The sequence below is a fragment of the Poecilia latipinna genome, unplaced genomic scaffold (assembly GCF_001443285.1).
Source record: "Poecilia latipinna isolate Pla-1442-1.1 unplaced genomic scaffold, P_latipinna-1.0 Scaffold3821, whole genome shotgun sequence".
Classification (NCBI taxonomy): Eukaryota; Metazoa; Chordata; class Actinopteri; order Cyprinodontiformes; family Poeciliidae; genus Poecilia; species Poecilia latipinna.
In genome coordinates, this window is record NW_015116437.1 from 18,946 (window position 1) to 34,875 (window position 15,930).

Below are 15,930 nucleotides of genomic sequence, written 5' to 3' on the forward strand. Positions count from 1 at the left end.
ACTTTTATCATTTCATTTTTTTATTTTTTTTTTTTTTTTTTTTTTTTGCAGTTTATTCAGAATGCAGACGGCACGACCAGACTGTCACTCGTACCTTGCTCCTTTATTTGCCTGATCTGTTTCACAGTTTCCTTCAGGATTGCACATTTGTCAGGTTTGACGTTGAAGTTGTCGATGTCGTTGAAGTTGGCGAAGATCAGCTCGGCGAGCTCTTCGATATACTTGTTCTCGTGCTCGCGGTTGCGCTTCTCGTTGCTCCGCTTGGGACTGCAGAGACATAAAAACAACGAGAGGGGAAAACAGTCATTAAAAAAAAAAAAAAAAAAAACAATGGGGGACCAATGTTGGGGAAAATTACAAAACTATCAATTTTTTTTTTTTTTTTAAAAAAAGATCACTTAGGTGGCTAATTTATCTTTTCTTTTAAATCACAACACTAAACAAAAAAGATACAAGCATTTTCAACAGCGAAGAAATGACACCGTCCTTTCCTAAATCCCGGTGTTACCCTCCTGGGTTGGAATAACTTTGAGTGAGTTGCTCCTTGAAGACATCTGCCAGTGTCTCCCACTCTTCACTTGAAGCTGTGAAGTGTTTGAATTGTTTCAAGCCACAGCATCTCAAAAGAATAAATATCTGGACTATACTCCATTCCAGGACCTCCCATCTGTTAATTTTGAACTGGCCCAGATCCGCTGCAGCAAAGGATCTCCACAAGACAATTCTTCCACCTCCATACTTTACAGTTTACATGAAGCTCGTCTCCGCTAATGAATTTGGATTATTCTTAAGATACTGGTGTCTAAATAATTCAGTGTTGGATTCGTCTGTCCAAAGAACATTGCTCCAAAAGCCATCGGTCTTTCTCTTGTTTAGCTCTGGCAATATTTAAGCTAGGTTTGCAGTTGATGCACTGAACTAGGACAGAGGCAGTATGCGATAAACGTGCCAGCCCCGCCCAGTCGTGTTGGCGCGACTCCTGGTCCTTTCACTCAAACTGGACAATCTGGAATGCTCTCTTGCAGAGCAGGTTCACCTGCACTGACATGTATAGGAACTCTCTATCATGGCTCCCGTTGGAGAATACCGCACCAAAGTATGCATCAAGTATATAGGCCACACCGCTCGCTCGGCTCGCGTGCGCTCAATGGGAACCCCTAAAAGCACGACTGCAACTCCGCCTTAAGTCCGTTTTTCTTGACGAGCAAACATTGCCTCTGCTGAACTCTCTTTCTGATCGTACAGGAATGCACTTTCATATCAACAACGGCAAGAGTTGCTGTAAGTCTAATGATGACACTTTACATGTAAGGCTTGTCACTATCTGGCTCACATACGACTATGGCTGTTTTAAATGATTATAGTGATCAAGTAATCAACTGATTGTTCTGAGCATCTAGTAGCTACTTAAAGAAACATATGACAGAGAAAATGCTAGTCAACAATTCAGTTCCTATTTAAGAAAACACATTTAAGACACACTTAAATACAGTATGATTCAATCAAACTCTTAGTCTCATTATTTCACAAATTAAAAAGCAAACTTAAAAAAGAGACATTGCCTTTTTGTAACACTTCACTTTCAGTCTCGAGTTTGAAGTATGAAAAAGCTTCTTTTTTTGTTTTTTACACATATTTCTAATCTATTTTTTATTGTTTTTTCACATCGTTATTCTCCTTGATCAGTAAGTACAACAAGTGAGAAAATGGAGCTTGAAGATATTAATACAAGCTAAAAATGGGGAGAGTAATAAGTCGGCGGAGCACAAAGTATGTTAAACTGACAGCAGTTTAACGTAATATGCCAAGTTTACTTTGATCTCAGGCCTCTAAAGTTAATTAGTCGGGTTGAATCAGGCTCTGACACGACGTTTACAGGCTCGATCAAGTTGGTTTTGATTGTTTCAGGCCCAACCTACACCTTCATTTTCCTGCTGACGTGTTGCCGCATTGTGGAGGCGCCATTGGAAAGCTTTCTGTGCCTCTCCATCTCCCTCCATAGCTGCTAATAGCACTTAGCATTCTTCATCAGCTCATTAAAGCGCTGCACACCACACACATAAAGTTTAAAAACAAAACAAAACAAAAAAAATCATATGATTACAGTGCACTAAAAAGTAATCATAATTGAACGATGCGTCAAGGAATTCTAATAATCAAGGTACTCGAATAGCTTTCATGAATCGTTTCAGCCCTACACAGTACTGTGTGCTCCTACGGTTCAACCTCAAGTCTGTCAATGTGGTTGTGTTGGTCGCTTCGGTATTTATAAGCGCACCCAAACTGATGCCCAAGATGGTCATTGTGGTTAAGGGTCAAGACTGCAATCAGGCCGTCCCATCCTCTCCACTCTAAATCGCTGTGTGAACAAAGGCTGATAGAGCTCAGTCCACGAGAGTGGATTCATGTGAAGGCCACTGACTGCAGAATCTCATCTCTGTATCCCTCTACATTGAGATTTCCACCTGGAGCGACGAGCCTCGTTTCTTTTTTTTTTTTTCCAGCGAGGGAAGTACCGCCCCTCGCCATCACGCTGCCTCCACCTAAAGGTGTTTCGCATTAGCAGGGAGAAATTGCCAAGTTTTTCATGGGGTACAACCCACATCCTCAACCCTGTTGCTCAAGCCATAAATGTATTTTTCTTACACTCTGTTACTCTGGCACCATTTAAGGGGGAAATAAAACAGCTTTCCAACAGTTTAACATTCATTATCAACAGGTTCTTACATGTGGCACCGTGGACGACCTTCCTAAACAAGCTCAACAAAACTAGATACGTTTACGCGGGACATTGGAGCTCCTGTAAAAACTCCTGGTATCTCCTGGAAAAGATAACTCATTATCTCCTCGAAGGTTCTGGGTCAATTTGTGCCCTTATTTTAGATCCAAACATTGCTCTGTCATCCCAACCTACTTTCCTTTAAACCTGCAAACAAGCTGCTTTGTACTTTAAAATAATTCAACAGAGTTAATTATATAGAAACACTGAATGTGATTGTTCAAGATTTTATATGACCCCTCGTTTGATTCTTGTCCGTGCACATTTGTATTGGTTGGCATTTATGACATAGAAGATAGTGACCAATATTAAAACCGAATACTCAGAGTCCTATAAGGCTGTTTTCTTACCGTAGACTGTGTGGAGATTTTAAAGTAAAATAAAATATGAAAAAAAGATTACTTTACATCATTATCTGTAAAACTGAGTATGACATTTCCTGAACAGAACTGCAAGAGTCTGAAATCGTAGATGGGTAAATTGACCTGCACCGCTGCTTGATGGAGTTTCCTTTTTAGTTTCGAAATCGTCAGCAGAGGGAAGGTAGTTGAATCTGCAGTGGCCTGGTAATTCGAATTACTAACACGAAGAAAAACTAAAATCTCTAGGTAGCGGTGTGAGATGAAATAAGTTGGCAAGTAGGACTTGATCATTCTTGAGGGTTACCTGGGTCCTATGAGTTCGGCGGAGCATTCTTTGCGTTTTCGTGCTTCTGCCCTTGCAGGGTCAGATGAGTTTTCACCGACTCCACTCATCATCAATGCATATCAGCGTCTGCAAATGGAACACACAGGAAATCACAGTTTTAAATAAGAAGCAACAATTTCACTAGCTAACTGACTGAGCAAAAGGTAAGACAGCAACGGTATGTGAAAGGATGACAATGCAGGACTCGGTGAGGGCCCATATGGCCATCTACATACAGCACACATACAAACACACGCCCACACACACACGTACACAAAGTCTGTGCTGGAAGCACAAGTTGATCCAGTCCGGGAGAAATGAGTGAAAATGGAGCAGAGGTAGAGATTCAATCATTTCTCTCCGATGGCACAGTTCTCCCCAGAGAGACTGAAATGAGAGCACCGCGCTTCGCCTGCAGCAACAGTCTGTGCGCTCAACCGTGTGCTGAGAAAAACCCATTCGCTACACAAAACCAAGTGAAGCCAGCTCACATTCAGGACAGAGAGTTTACAGTAACGTGTGCCTGCGTCACTGTACGGACCGCCATTCGCCTGGAAAAACTCGAGGTCAATCAAAACCACAACAATGAGGACTCCTACCGTTTGAGGTTATGTGGAAATAACACTCGCCTACTTAGAAATGTCTTATAAGGTCACTTCCTATACGGTACAATAAATTTTATTTATTTTTTTTCTTTTGTTAAATACATTTGGGAGTCTCTTGACGGAAGCAAACAGTTGAAGCACAAAGAGTTAATGTGGCAGAGAGGCAGCTGGAAGTGGAACAGTGTTTGTGGTAAAAGGCTATTTACTTGTTAATTTGGGATAAAAAGGAGTACAATGAGTTTACTTCGGATACTCAAAAAGAGGGATTGCTCCAAAGTTAATCAAAATCAGCTGTCCTTTCATCCTCGGATAATGCTTTACCAGTTGTCGTGCATTTTTATTTTGCTAAATTATAACTGGGTCCAAGTTTCGCTATATACGAGACGATTGGTTTGAATGGTCTCGTATGTAGAGACCATTCCTATGTACCGGTGGTCTTCAAATCCAGGCAGTGAGGAGTGGCATCGTGCAAATTTTAGACGCGTCTCTGCTTCAGCACGCCCGAGTCAGATCATGAGCAGGACACCGACGATGTACTTCAGCCGTCTCACCGTCACAGAACCTACAATAAATTCTACTGTCAGTTTAACCCTCCTGTTGTCCTCGGGTCATTTTGACCCTAGGACAACAGGAGGGTTAAAGCAAGAAGAAGAAAAAAAAAAAGTCATAAATAAAGCTAAAGCAAAACTGAACCCTCCAGCATGACAATGACATACCAGTAAATCCACCAAGGACTCGCTAAAAATGTAGAAATGGAAAGTTCTATGCGGAGTCAAACCCTCGTCACCGATCACTTTGAGATGATGCAACTTCATACTATCTGTATTTTCAGGAAACCTCTCAAACATCTCGCTCCAGAAAGTTAGGAGCGGGGCAAACTTTTACATATTATTTTTTTTAAGTGCAAATAAATCACATTTCTTCCCAGAGATTAGAAATTTTAACATGGCTACTTGAATAATTATTTAAAAAAAAAATGTTATTAAATTACATGGAGTGTCTTAATTCATTTCATACGACAGTCAGTGGATAAATTAGACACATTTAGGCCTTAAGAGGATCTGTGATTGGTGCCATTTAAACAAAGAGATTTTATTACATTATTCAATGATTTATGGCATAAACAATAAAGAAGTTATACCTAGAGAACAATGGTTTTTTGAAGATTCTACAATTGAAATGAACCCGGAATGTCACAATTTTTTGAGTTTAAACTAAACATTACATGCTTTCCATGACAAGCTAGCAGATTTCTCCCCTTGACGATCACAGATGAAGTCGGCGCCCAGTGGGTGCTGCTGCCCTTCTGATGCACTCAGCTGATGCTCAACAGAGTGTGGCAGATTTCTGGCCACAGTTGCATATTGAATAAGAGTCAATAAATATTTTCTTTTTATCATTATTATTGACCTGCCAGAGCAGAGTGGCTGGGGGAAAAAAAATAAAGATTTCCTGCACAGAGAAAAATAAAATTTTCCATAACAGATTCAGCAAACAAAAGCTTTAAAGTTGGATCGGTTAGGCTCTTAAAACCAACATAAGCAGTTCTCAAAAGCTAAAACTGTTCCTTCTCTATCCTACTCTTAAGTTACCACAAGTAGAATTTGAGGGCACTAAATGAAAAACCATCAATTATTAACCGAAGTGCAGTAATATCTTATTAATTACCATCGTCCTCTGAAAATCTGTCAGCAGCTAATGGACTCGGGTTTAAATATATAGAAGGATACCTTCAGTATATTAGAAAGTTAAAAACTCATTGCCTTAAAATAAACGGTTACATTAAAAAGGATGTAAATAAAGTTCCTTAAGGCAGTTGATGTTGCTAAACCTCATTGTACTTTATTGAGATTTTATGTGATGGAATAAGCCACAGTAAGGCATAGCTATGAACAGAAGGGAGGGCGTCTTGAGGGTAAAGTGTATCATTAGTTTTTCTCCCACACAGCAGTTTGAATGCAGGCCAAAAAGTTCAACTTTGGTCTCGTCTAACCAGAGCGCCCTCTTCCAATGGATTGTTGCAGGCCGCAAACAGGACTTCTTACTAGCGTCTGTCACAATAAACAATAAATCAATTAATCGCATGATAAATTAAAGCAAGCTCAATCTCTTCTATTTGTACAATTTCATCGTTTTTGTTGTTTGTTTTTTTTTTTTTCCTCTTTCTACCAAAAACTGGAAAGCAAAAGTCTTCAGTCTGGTGCTTTGGTCTCGACTAGCCCTTTATTTGAAGGACAGTTTTGTTTACAGAGACTCCATAATCTTTTTTTTTTGTTTTTATTTTTTGTTGTCTTTTGCTCGTTTATTTTGGATATTTAAAATGTCTTCCAGTTCAAGTGTCGAATGTTAAGATACTCATTAGAATTTAAAGTTTAGCGAATCTCTGAGAATGTGTTCTTGCATTGTTAGGCCGTTACCGTTGTATTACATGAAAATGGTCTCAAAACAACAATATTATTGCTTGTCGCAATAATTTCTGGGACAATTTATTGTCCAGCAAAATTTGTTATCCTACTTTTTAATGCTTTCAACAATAACTTTTGAAGCACACAAATAAAAGTTAGCATCTCAAAAGATTCTACCTCCTGTCCTGTGGATCTCTTTAGCTGCTCCAGAGATACAATGGACCTTTTGGCTACCCGCATGTTTTTTTTTAAATTTTTATTCCATTTTCAGATGATGGTTGAAACAGTACTCTAAGACAGTGTTTTTCAACCACTGTTCCGCGGCACACTAGTGTGCCGTGAGTGATCGTCAGGTGTGCCGTGGTAATTATCCAATTTCACCTANGGTACCGTATTTTCCGGACTATAAACTGCTACTTTTTCCCTAAACTTTGAACCATGCGGATTGTAGCCCGGTGCGGCTTTTCTGTGTATTTTTCTTCAACCACCAGGTGGCTCTCTAGCAGGAAATGAATCATTAGAAGTCAAAATTGTAAATCAAAGAAGAACGCGTTAATTTTCATTTAGAAACAAGCACATGCTAGGATAATATTTGTAACCAAACCCTTCATTGATCTTCTCCAAAACTTTATTCTTAAGCTATTTGCTTTTTTCCCCACATGATGCCATTTATTCACAAATGTACTACAATAAGCCTCTGAGACCTTAACAGAACATCTGTATTTACGTTGAAATTTTAAAAAAAAAAAGTTTACAACAGGACAATTAGCCTTTAAAGGAAACTTTAAAGCATTTAGTTACACTGGATTATTATTTATGGGCAACAGAATAAAGGGAGACAGACTGAAAATGTCTACCACACTTTAAATGTTTTTTTTTTTGTCACATAAAATCCAAACGAACCCCACTGAAGGATGCAGTGAGCAATAACAAGACAAAATGTTTTTTTAAACAGCAGGATCAGGGGGACACGAATACTTCTGCAAGGCACTGAATCTTTGGTTTCGGCTCGTAAAAAGAACGGACCTTTAAATGAAACCCTTCAAAGAGAACATGCAGGTCTTTTCCCAGAGTAGGTGCCACAGCTGGCGCATGCTGTGTTGTGATAGAGTCTCAGCTACCCTTACCATGGAAACAGCTATGACACACACCACTTGCTGCTCTGCCATTACATAAGGAGGGAGCAGAGTGGAGAACGCCAGTATTTAGGGGAGAGCAGGGTAGCATAGCCTGGCAGAAGCTGGCTAAAATAATGACTGAGGTAGTGGCCATGCAAACCTTAGTCTGACTGCCTCCTGCCCTGGAGTGACCCACTGTAAGCTAGCAGTAGCAACTGGCTCGACATGAATAAAGCCAAAGCTTTGGCTACGGTTTTAAACATGTCCTTTTGACAAGTGTCTTGAGTTCCCTTGTTGACTAGTGCTGCGAGTGAACAGACACAAACGCCCGAGTCCACGTGTCCCACTGTTTTGCCATTTTGAACACCGCCATCTTTGTGCAGAGCAAGCTGTGTGCTGGCTGAAAACATGAAACGCAATATTAGAGGTTGTATCATTTTTATTAATGGCAGCAGGCCATTAAACACTAATAGCCAAGGGCCATTCTCCATTTTTATTGGCCGGGGCAGGGCTTTCAAAAGCACAAGTTACCATGGGGATTCTGCTTCTTATTGGCCGAGCGTGCCTCGCTGAGCCAGATATGATTGGTCGCCACCATCTCCTTGACATAGCAGCAATGATGGGTCACTCTACATTGAGACAAATAAGTGAGACTTGAAGTACCGAGCACGTCTCAATGACACCAACACAGACGACCAGACGGCCTGGCAAGCAGGCTGCCGGCTGATTCTGTAGCTGGGAAAGGGGAGCGGGGTCTCAACACAAGGCAGACTAACAGGGGGTTCCCATCTCGAAAAAAAAAAGGAAGAGTCTGGACTGCTGGCAAGCTAATAACCGCTGGGAAATCATTAGCAAACAAAGATGCTGTAAAAATGTGCTTACATTTAACAGAACATAGAGTATGAAACAACCCCTCAGAGGGTAAAAGAACTACAACCATGTCTGCTTTCAGCCTAAAAGTTGCCACCTGGCTTTTAATGGGCCCTTATTCTACAAAGTCTCAAGACCCAATATGAACAAGAGTCACGTTGTGGAGGAAAATTGCCGAACGCTTCCATGTCTCTGGGGGACAAGTTTAAAAATTCACGGACACTACCACAGTCGGTATGATAGCATTTTCTCCAACCTGCCAGGACATCTTAAGACATCGTCATCCCTCATCCTTATGAGGAAACGCATAAAAAATGACCTTCACCAGTCACTTGTGCAACAAAACGCAGAGGAAACATATTGCTTCGCAGTCGGGTGTCCTCCGACTGGCAAGCTGTCCATTTTTACTAATGCAACAATGATCTTTACAGTTAACCCCTTAAAGTTCTGCTTCATCAGCCTATAAGAACCATCTCTAACAATGTAATCTAAACTAATCTGGTTTCTTCGTCTGCGTGGCCTTTCAGCACTCATTTCAATGTAGATAATGACATCAGCTTCAGCTGGCATTGTTTGCTTTTGTTGTTGGGTTGAGTTATCTCTGAAACGGATCTCGCCTCCTTCCTGAACGATATGATGAGTAGACGTTCCCATACCGTTCAAACCTGAATAGCAGGTAAAGAGGATCTTTCTGGTATCCCACAGATAAACAAGACTTCTGGAGGTAAAAAGTTTGTTTAGTTTTTTTTGACTGCTTTCCTGTGATGATGTCACACAGTGAAGTAGCATGTTTGAGGTGTTCAGAGACAAAAAAAAAATTGTTTAGATGTCTTTTGTTCTGTAATCATAATTGTCTGGTTTCAACTCTACAGATGACAGATCCTTAGCCTAAGCCCTCCTTTATATAATACAAAATAAAAAGATTACGACTGATTAAAGGATAGCACAGGAAAAAAAGCAATTCATTGTTACTTCTGTCTCGGGCGTCACTGACAGTGATAAGTAGGTTATAGATGGGTAGGGTAAGTAACCTCATTATGCTCTTGAATGATTGGCATATTCTAGGAAGCATCTATTAAATTTGAAGCTCATCAAGCCATCAACTCCTGTAATTCATTACTACACCAAGTTGGGACATATTCTCCATCCGTCATCAGTGCAAGCCATTTGCAGTATAAGCAAAAGGAAAAAAATAAAAATAAATAAATCTGCAAAACCAAACGGCCAAATACAGAGCCGCTGGCCATGACATGTTTCTTTTAGTGTCACAAGAAATTGCAAAAAGGACACCGTAAAGGAAACAAGTGATATCAGCTTTTATTTAGTCTAAACGCTCTCCAGGAAGGCTGTTGCAGTAAAAGACGACGCGTCAATTACCTTCGCAGGCTATTAAAATAAAACATTTCAGAGATAATGCAACTGAGAGCTCATCTTGGATTGTGCGATTTATAAGCGTTAAGTTGAAATGCGATTTCATCCTTTAGGTGTAAAACGCAGTGGACACGCCGTTCGGTTATCTTCTACGCGTTCCTGGCAAAGCAGCAGCTTTGACTGGGGAAAGCACAGGCTGAAGGACTGAGTGGAAATGATGCCTGGGGGTCATGGGGTTTATTTGAGCAATGCCCTTCTGGGTAGTTGCCCACTTTGAAACCGAGCCTCATAGCCATCTCTGCTTTAGACTCCTTCCTGTTTCTCTCGCATAAACGCAGACGTCGAATATTTGCGAGCAGATGGGCTGACAGTGTAAACAATTCTCACGTTGTTACCCTTTTTTTTTTTTTTTTTAACCCCCCCATCTTTATCCTATCTGTGACCGACTCCCACGGATGCACGACGGGGAGGGCTATTAAAAACGCTTTAAAGAGAAACAACGCCACCTCAAGAAAATGACACCGGTAATTTTCCAGAAGCTAAAGCTGTGTGTCAGACAGAACGCCATTTCTGACAGAGGACTAAAAGCAAAACTATAGCAAATATAACTTCACAACCCCAACAAAATCTCCAGAGAAATCAATTGACTTTCAGAGAGCTCTTTAGAACGAAAGCCATAGTGTGTGTGTGTGTGTGTGTGTTGTTGCTTATAATTTGAGTGTCACATGACCCCCCCCCCTCCACCCCCAGGATTGAGCTGGAGCCAACCAGTCTGGTGAGGGAGAAGCGTGGGGACGACAAGTGGTTTGACGCCGCACAAAGCGCCGGAAGCAACCGCGCTCCCTCCCGTCAAACTCAACCAGAACCTGCTTGTAACCCGCTCCATCAGACGGCTCCCCACCTTAGAAATCCAACTCAGACATTCACCTGCATGTACAGCCAAGAAAACACCACACCGTCCCTTAATAGAGGACATACTTAGCAGTTCTAAGACAGTTTTTCTTGAGAAAATCCTCTGGTCTTTGCATAGTTCTCGCAACTACTCGCGATGCTTACACTGCACAGTCAAAACCAGACTGCCATAAAAAAAAGCAACAATATAAAACTACTGATTTGCCCATTTGAACTCGCAACATAATGGAAGAAAGAAATGTCTCGAGTTGCCAAGCGGAGGCTGCATCTGCCAGTGTGCCGTTCCTGTAATTTTGTGGCTTAACATGGCTTTGTTTAGAGACACACCTAGTGTTTCTGGAGCTCACTGGGCGCTGGGCAAGACCATTCATCACACTGAATAAGAAGCTATTGGGGCAGTGTTTGTAGTCTCATTCACTGCTATAACGAGAACCCTTCCAGAAAGCGCAGAACCTCGGTGGGGCTGAACAATGTCTCGTTGGTGTGTAATTTGTCCTCACATGGCGTCTCGACACAACCGGCCCCAGGAGGGACATGGGGAGCAAGAGTGCACGGGTAAAGAGTGCTTCTCGAGGCCTGCAGTACAGGCAATTCATTTCCCACAAACTGACGAGGAAATCATGACAGAAGAAGGACCCAGAGGACACTTGTCTTCTCGTTTTACGCCCCAGTATTTTTTGCCAGGGTGAAAAGAGGCGTCCGGGAGAGCCAACATACACACAAACTTGTTGGATTCATGCAAGATGTTATTCAAGGCAAATATGGATTTGAACAATATCGTTTTCGACAGAATTGAACACTGTGGAGGTCGTGGCGGACTCTGGCCTCGCTGACAGCTGCCGTTACCTTGAACCAGATGCCGGGCTATCGGATTTGGGTCAAGAGAAAGGCAGAGCAGAACGGCAAGACGGCAGAAAAATGAAAGTCGAAAACCTAAAGGTGCACTGTGTATTGCGACTTGGTCAAGGTGATGCCAGGGGCTCGAGCCGATTGCTCCAATTCTCAACAAAGCCTCCAGAAAACACCGATAAATCAGGTGACTTCTTAAAATGAGCCTAAAGTTTACGTCTCTGTTCTGGTGTGCAACCATTTACCATCCGCCTCGACAGCATAAACAAACTGTCATGAGATTTATGACCACAGAACAGAACTAGTAAATCCATGAAATAAAATTTCTCTACGAGTTGAGAACCTTAACTTCACCTTAATTTGAGACAGTCTACTATGACATACCATTAAATAGTCTGCAAAAGCAGGAGGGACTTTCTGATACTGTGCTGGATTATGTCAGGCTTTACTTGCTCTACTGGGACCACTTTGTGTTATTTGGCAGTTATTAATCTAAGAATAATAACAAAAAAAAAAACAAAAAAAAAACAAACAAAAAAAACAAGAGAGGTTCCTCAAGACTCTTGGATCCCCTTTTATTGAAGACCTTTATGCTCTCCAAAGTCTTCATATGCATTATGGTGACACACAACTTTATATTCCCGTGTCACTAAGGTCACTAAGTAATTGTGTCCATAATATGAATGACTTTATAGTTTTGAATTTGAACTGTACAATAACAAAAAAAAAGATCAACAATGATCAAGACTGCATAGACCAACAACAACTCGAGTACAATATTTGGAATGTTGTAATATTTCAACTGTCATGTATTCAAACACTGCTTACAAACAGTTGCATGGACTTTCACTTTCACTGCCATTTTGTCCATGCCTAACAGATCTCAGTGAGCCAGATGTTGAAACTAACAGTGGTGGGATTTACTGGGATGACATACACGGAAAAAAAAAAAAAAAAAATGTTGGTTGATTACAATCGGTAACGTTTTCCCAATAACTAAGAATATGCTGCAAGTCCATGTTCTCTTCTCTCTCCAGGATGTTTGCTAGCTTAAGGCAGAAAAGACAAAAGTCTTTGATTTTAGTCTGAATAATGCAGGATAAGAGATCACCAAAGAGCATGCAAGAAACCTAAATTTTAACATCCACCTAACATCCACCTTAACTTGGTGCAAAGTTAAAATCAACTTTGCACCATTAATTACTCCAACAACCGTCCTCCAAAAAAGAAATTCAATGGAAAATTCTCAAAGTTCTCCTGATGGGTAAAATGAACAAGCAAAAAAAAAAAAAGAAAAAAAAAGAAAGAAAAACTGTTCAAATTGTATACGACCTAGTCCCACTCAAGATATTCTTTCCTCTGGAATCACTGCCAGGTAATGGCACTAAAGTGGCAGATAGCAACAACAAGCCAGGCCCCCACATTTACTGAAAGCTGATCACACTCATCAATCTTTAATGGCGGCAGTAACTCCAGGATGTCGCAGGATGAGAAGCAGACGGTTCAGCATCTGGTTGTCAGAGAAACACTGGGGAGTACAATGGCTGGATATGTAAATCACAATGGCAATTTGCCAACTTAGCATAAAGCAATGGACAAAAAAAAGAAACAAAACCGACTACTGCTGTTACGAGTATGCATCTTCAAACAACAATGTAGTCCAAATCCATCAGTGGTTAATTGCTATGGGAAGATTTACTGATAACAGTAGGGAAATCAGGTTAACGTAGAGGCTGATGTGTTGGGTTATCCCAAGTTAATCTCCAAGGGTCAATTACCTAATTGATCTGAGCCATTATCAATCCACTACTGACCCAGCTGCTTATTGTAGTGTGTACATTAAAAAAAAAACTTGTTTTACAATAAAACAAGGTTTTTGCCTGATGAGCAGATTGCAGTATAAAACTTTGAACTGTAGAGTGAACCAGTCAAATGGACCAGTTGCTTTTCAACATGAAAGGAAAAAATAGAGATGAAGGGAAACAATTAGTGGAGGGAAAAACTTAAATCTATATGTCACCAATAAACACGATTGATAAACAGCTACTACGTTTGATAGACTATTCAATCATTTCAGTGGACTCTGACCCTGAACTACACAGTGTTCTACAGCTCTAGCCACTCAACGTCTCACAAGCGAGGAGGGGAGGAGGGGGCGTCAACTAACTCTCTCTCTTTGGTTACCTAGCAACCACCTACACAGCATCAGTTAAAGGTTTTGCCCTCCATCCTTCGTAAGTGCTTAAAAAAACAATAGCATAGAGAAAAGAAGAAATGAGCACAACGGCTCAAGAGGAAATTGCGAATAAAACAGAAATCATGACACGATTTTGGCTCCGTTTCAGATATTTAAAACAAAAAAACTAATCAATTATCCATATAGACTCGAATAAAATCCTTGTATTGCGATACGTTTTTCAGCCCCAACTCAAACTAAAATGTGAAAGTCATATTTACTTTCACATAAAGTAATTCTTCAGATGATTTAGATAAATTATCTGAAGAATTTATCTTCTTCAGATAAATAATTCTTCAGATTTATCTGAAATCCTTTTGAATATAGAAAGGTATGGGTTGAAACCAGCATATCGTATAGTGTAGCAAGGTTTTTTTTTTTATTATTTTGTTTTGGGGTTTTTTTAAATACTGCTTCCAAAATTACTACAACGTCCCATTACACCAGTTTTCTGATTTAAAGTTGTTTTGATGCCAGAGTCACTCTGGCTTTATGGAAAGCGTTCCGCTAAACTGCCAGTAAGCTGGCTGAAAGAAACTAAGCTAAACAGAGAGTGTTTAAACATCCAGCAATTTCCAGATAAAGAGTAAAAACAAGAAAAAGCTAAATAAACAATGAAGCAATTTGTCTTTTCTTTTTTTTTTCTTTTTGCAAAACTGATTTACAAAACTGTCAAGTCAGAAAACCGAACAAGTACAGAGGAGCACATTCATCAAACTTGTGGAAGCATCAGCTCAAACTCAATCTTTCAGCAATATCAGGATCTGTAGAGCAGAAGAGTTTGCAAAACCTCCATTGCTTTGGTCTGTAAAACAAATGTTGCAGCACAAAGCCTGTGGAGATGATCTCCACAGGCTCACCCGGGTGTATCTATTTTTCCAACGATGCAAGATCATAAAACAGCAGGAGTTTGTTGTTTCAGTGTTTGAATCATGTCAACATTTATATTTGACAGAAGTCCATTCATCATATTGCGCAGCAGAGTTGCATCAGTAGAGAGTTGGCTGCGGTTGCTCTTCTTACCGTGGTCTTAGTCCAGAGAGTCCCTCAGGCCATTGCTGCAAGATGATGAATCCTGGAAACCTTTACACATCACTCTCTTCTCCCTGCTGGGAGAAACAACAGCAACACTCGAATTGAGCTCTCCGCAGTGGCAATCAACCGGTGTCATGCAAAAGCATCCTAGGAGCACATCCTTGAACAGCACGGTAAGTGTGACATTTATTCTGTAAACGAGACTTCTTCTGTTTCATTATCTATTGTAATGAAATCCAGAAAACAGCTAAAGTGTTATTTGAAGTCCCCGGGAGAGGACATTGGTGTAAACACAGCATTGTTTTTGGTTGAATTTAGAATAAAAACAACGTTTGAAAACCTAACCCGACAATGTCTTCAAAGCATTTTTTTTTTTAAATTTATTTTTTACTTTTTTGCTCACATACACTACCGGGCCTTTTTGGTGGGCCGTACACAGCAACTCTGCACATCTGCAGCTCACTCAGCAGCTTGCAGCTGCCTGACAGTTCAGCTCAAGAGTCCAGCAGGGGAAATGTGCTCCACATCTTCTGCTGTAACAGTTACGCAGTTCTGTCAATGATTTTTCCATGAATCTTGACAGATTTCATGTAAACAACAGTGGATTAGTGACAAATACATTTTTTTTGTATTATTCTTACAGCCACAGTTACTCAATTATCTGCTTTAAACCTTCAATAACTACCAGGCTTGAAGGAACACTGTTCCTCTATCAAATAAATAGACCATCAAAACATTTCAAAAGTTCTGGACGGGGAAAAGAACAGGTCTGCAAACCTAAACCTGCCACTCATTCTGTTGAGCTGTCAGCTCCACAAATGTAGATCTTGAATTACAGAGAAAGAAATCTGCAAAGCGTACCATCATTGAGGAAAGTCCTTCATAAATTATACTTAGAACTCATGAATGAAGCAAATTGGTGGCATTGTTATACTGTGGGGTCATTTTCAGTCTATTCTTAAAATCTTGGTTTTTTTTTTTTTTTTTTGAAGAAATATAAGTGTAAATCTTTCAGGGACACCTGTTTCTCTTTGGTGCAGACAACGACAATGGCACCACACGT

General features: G+C 40.4%; 1 protein-coding gene across 1 annotated transcript in view; it reads right to left on the reverse strand.

The window, feature by feature from the left end:
- The window catches only part of LOC106941717 (nuclear receptor coactivator 2-like), a 34,319-nt gene extending 18,708 nt beyond the window's left edge, over positions 1–15,611 (reverse strand). The window contains exons 1-3 of the mRNA XM_015024814.1: positions 14,856–15,611; positions 3,446–3,553; positions 95–267 (exon numbers count right to left, since the gene is read on the reverse strand). Of these exons, the coding sequence (XP_014880300.1) occupies positions 95–267; positions 3,446–3,537 (265 nt within the window). The 5' untranslated portion in view covers positions 3,538–3,553; positions 14,856–15,611. The remainder of the gene's footprint in view (positions 1–94; positions 268–3,445; positions 3,554–14,855) is intronic.
- Between the last annotated feature and the right edge of the window lie 319 nt (positions 15,612–15,930).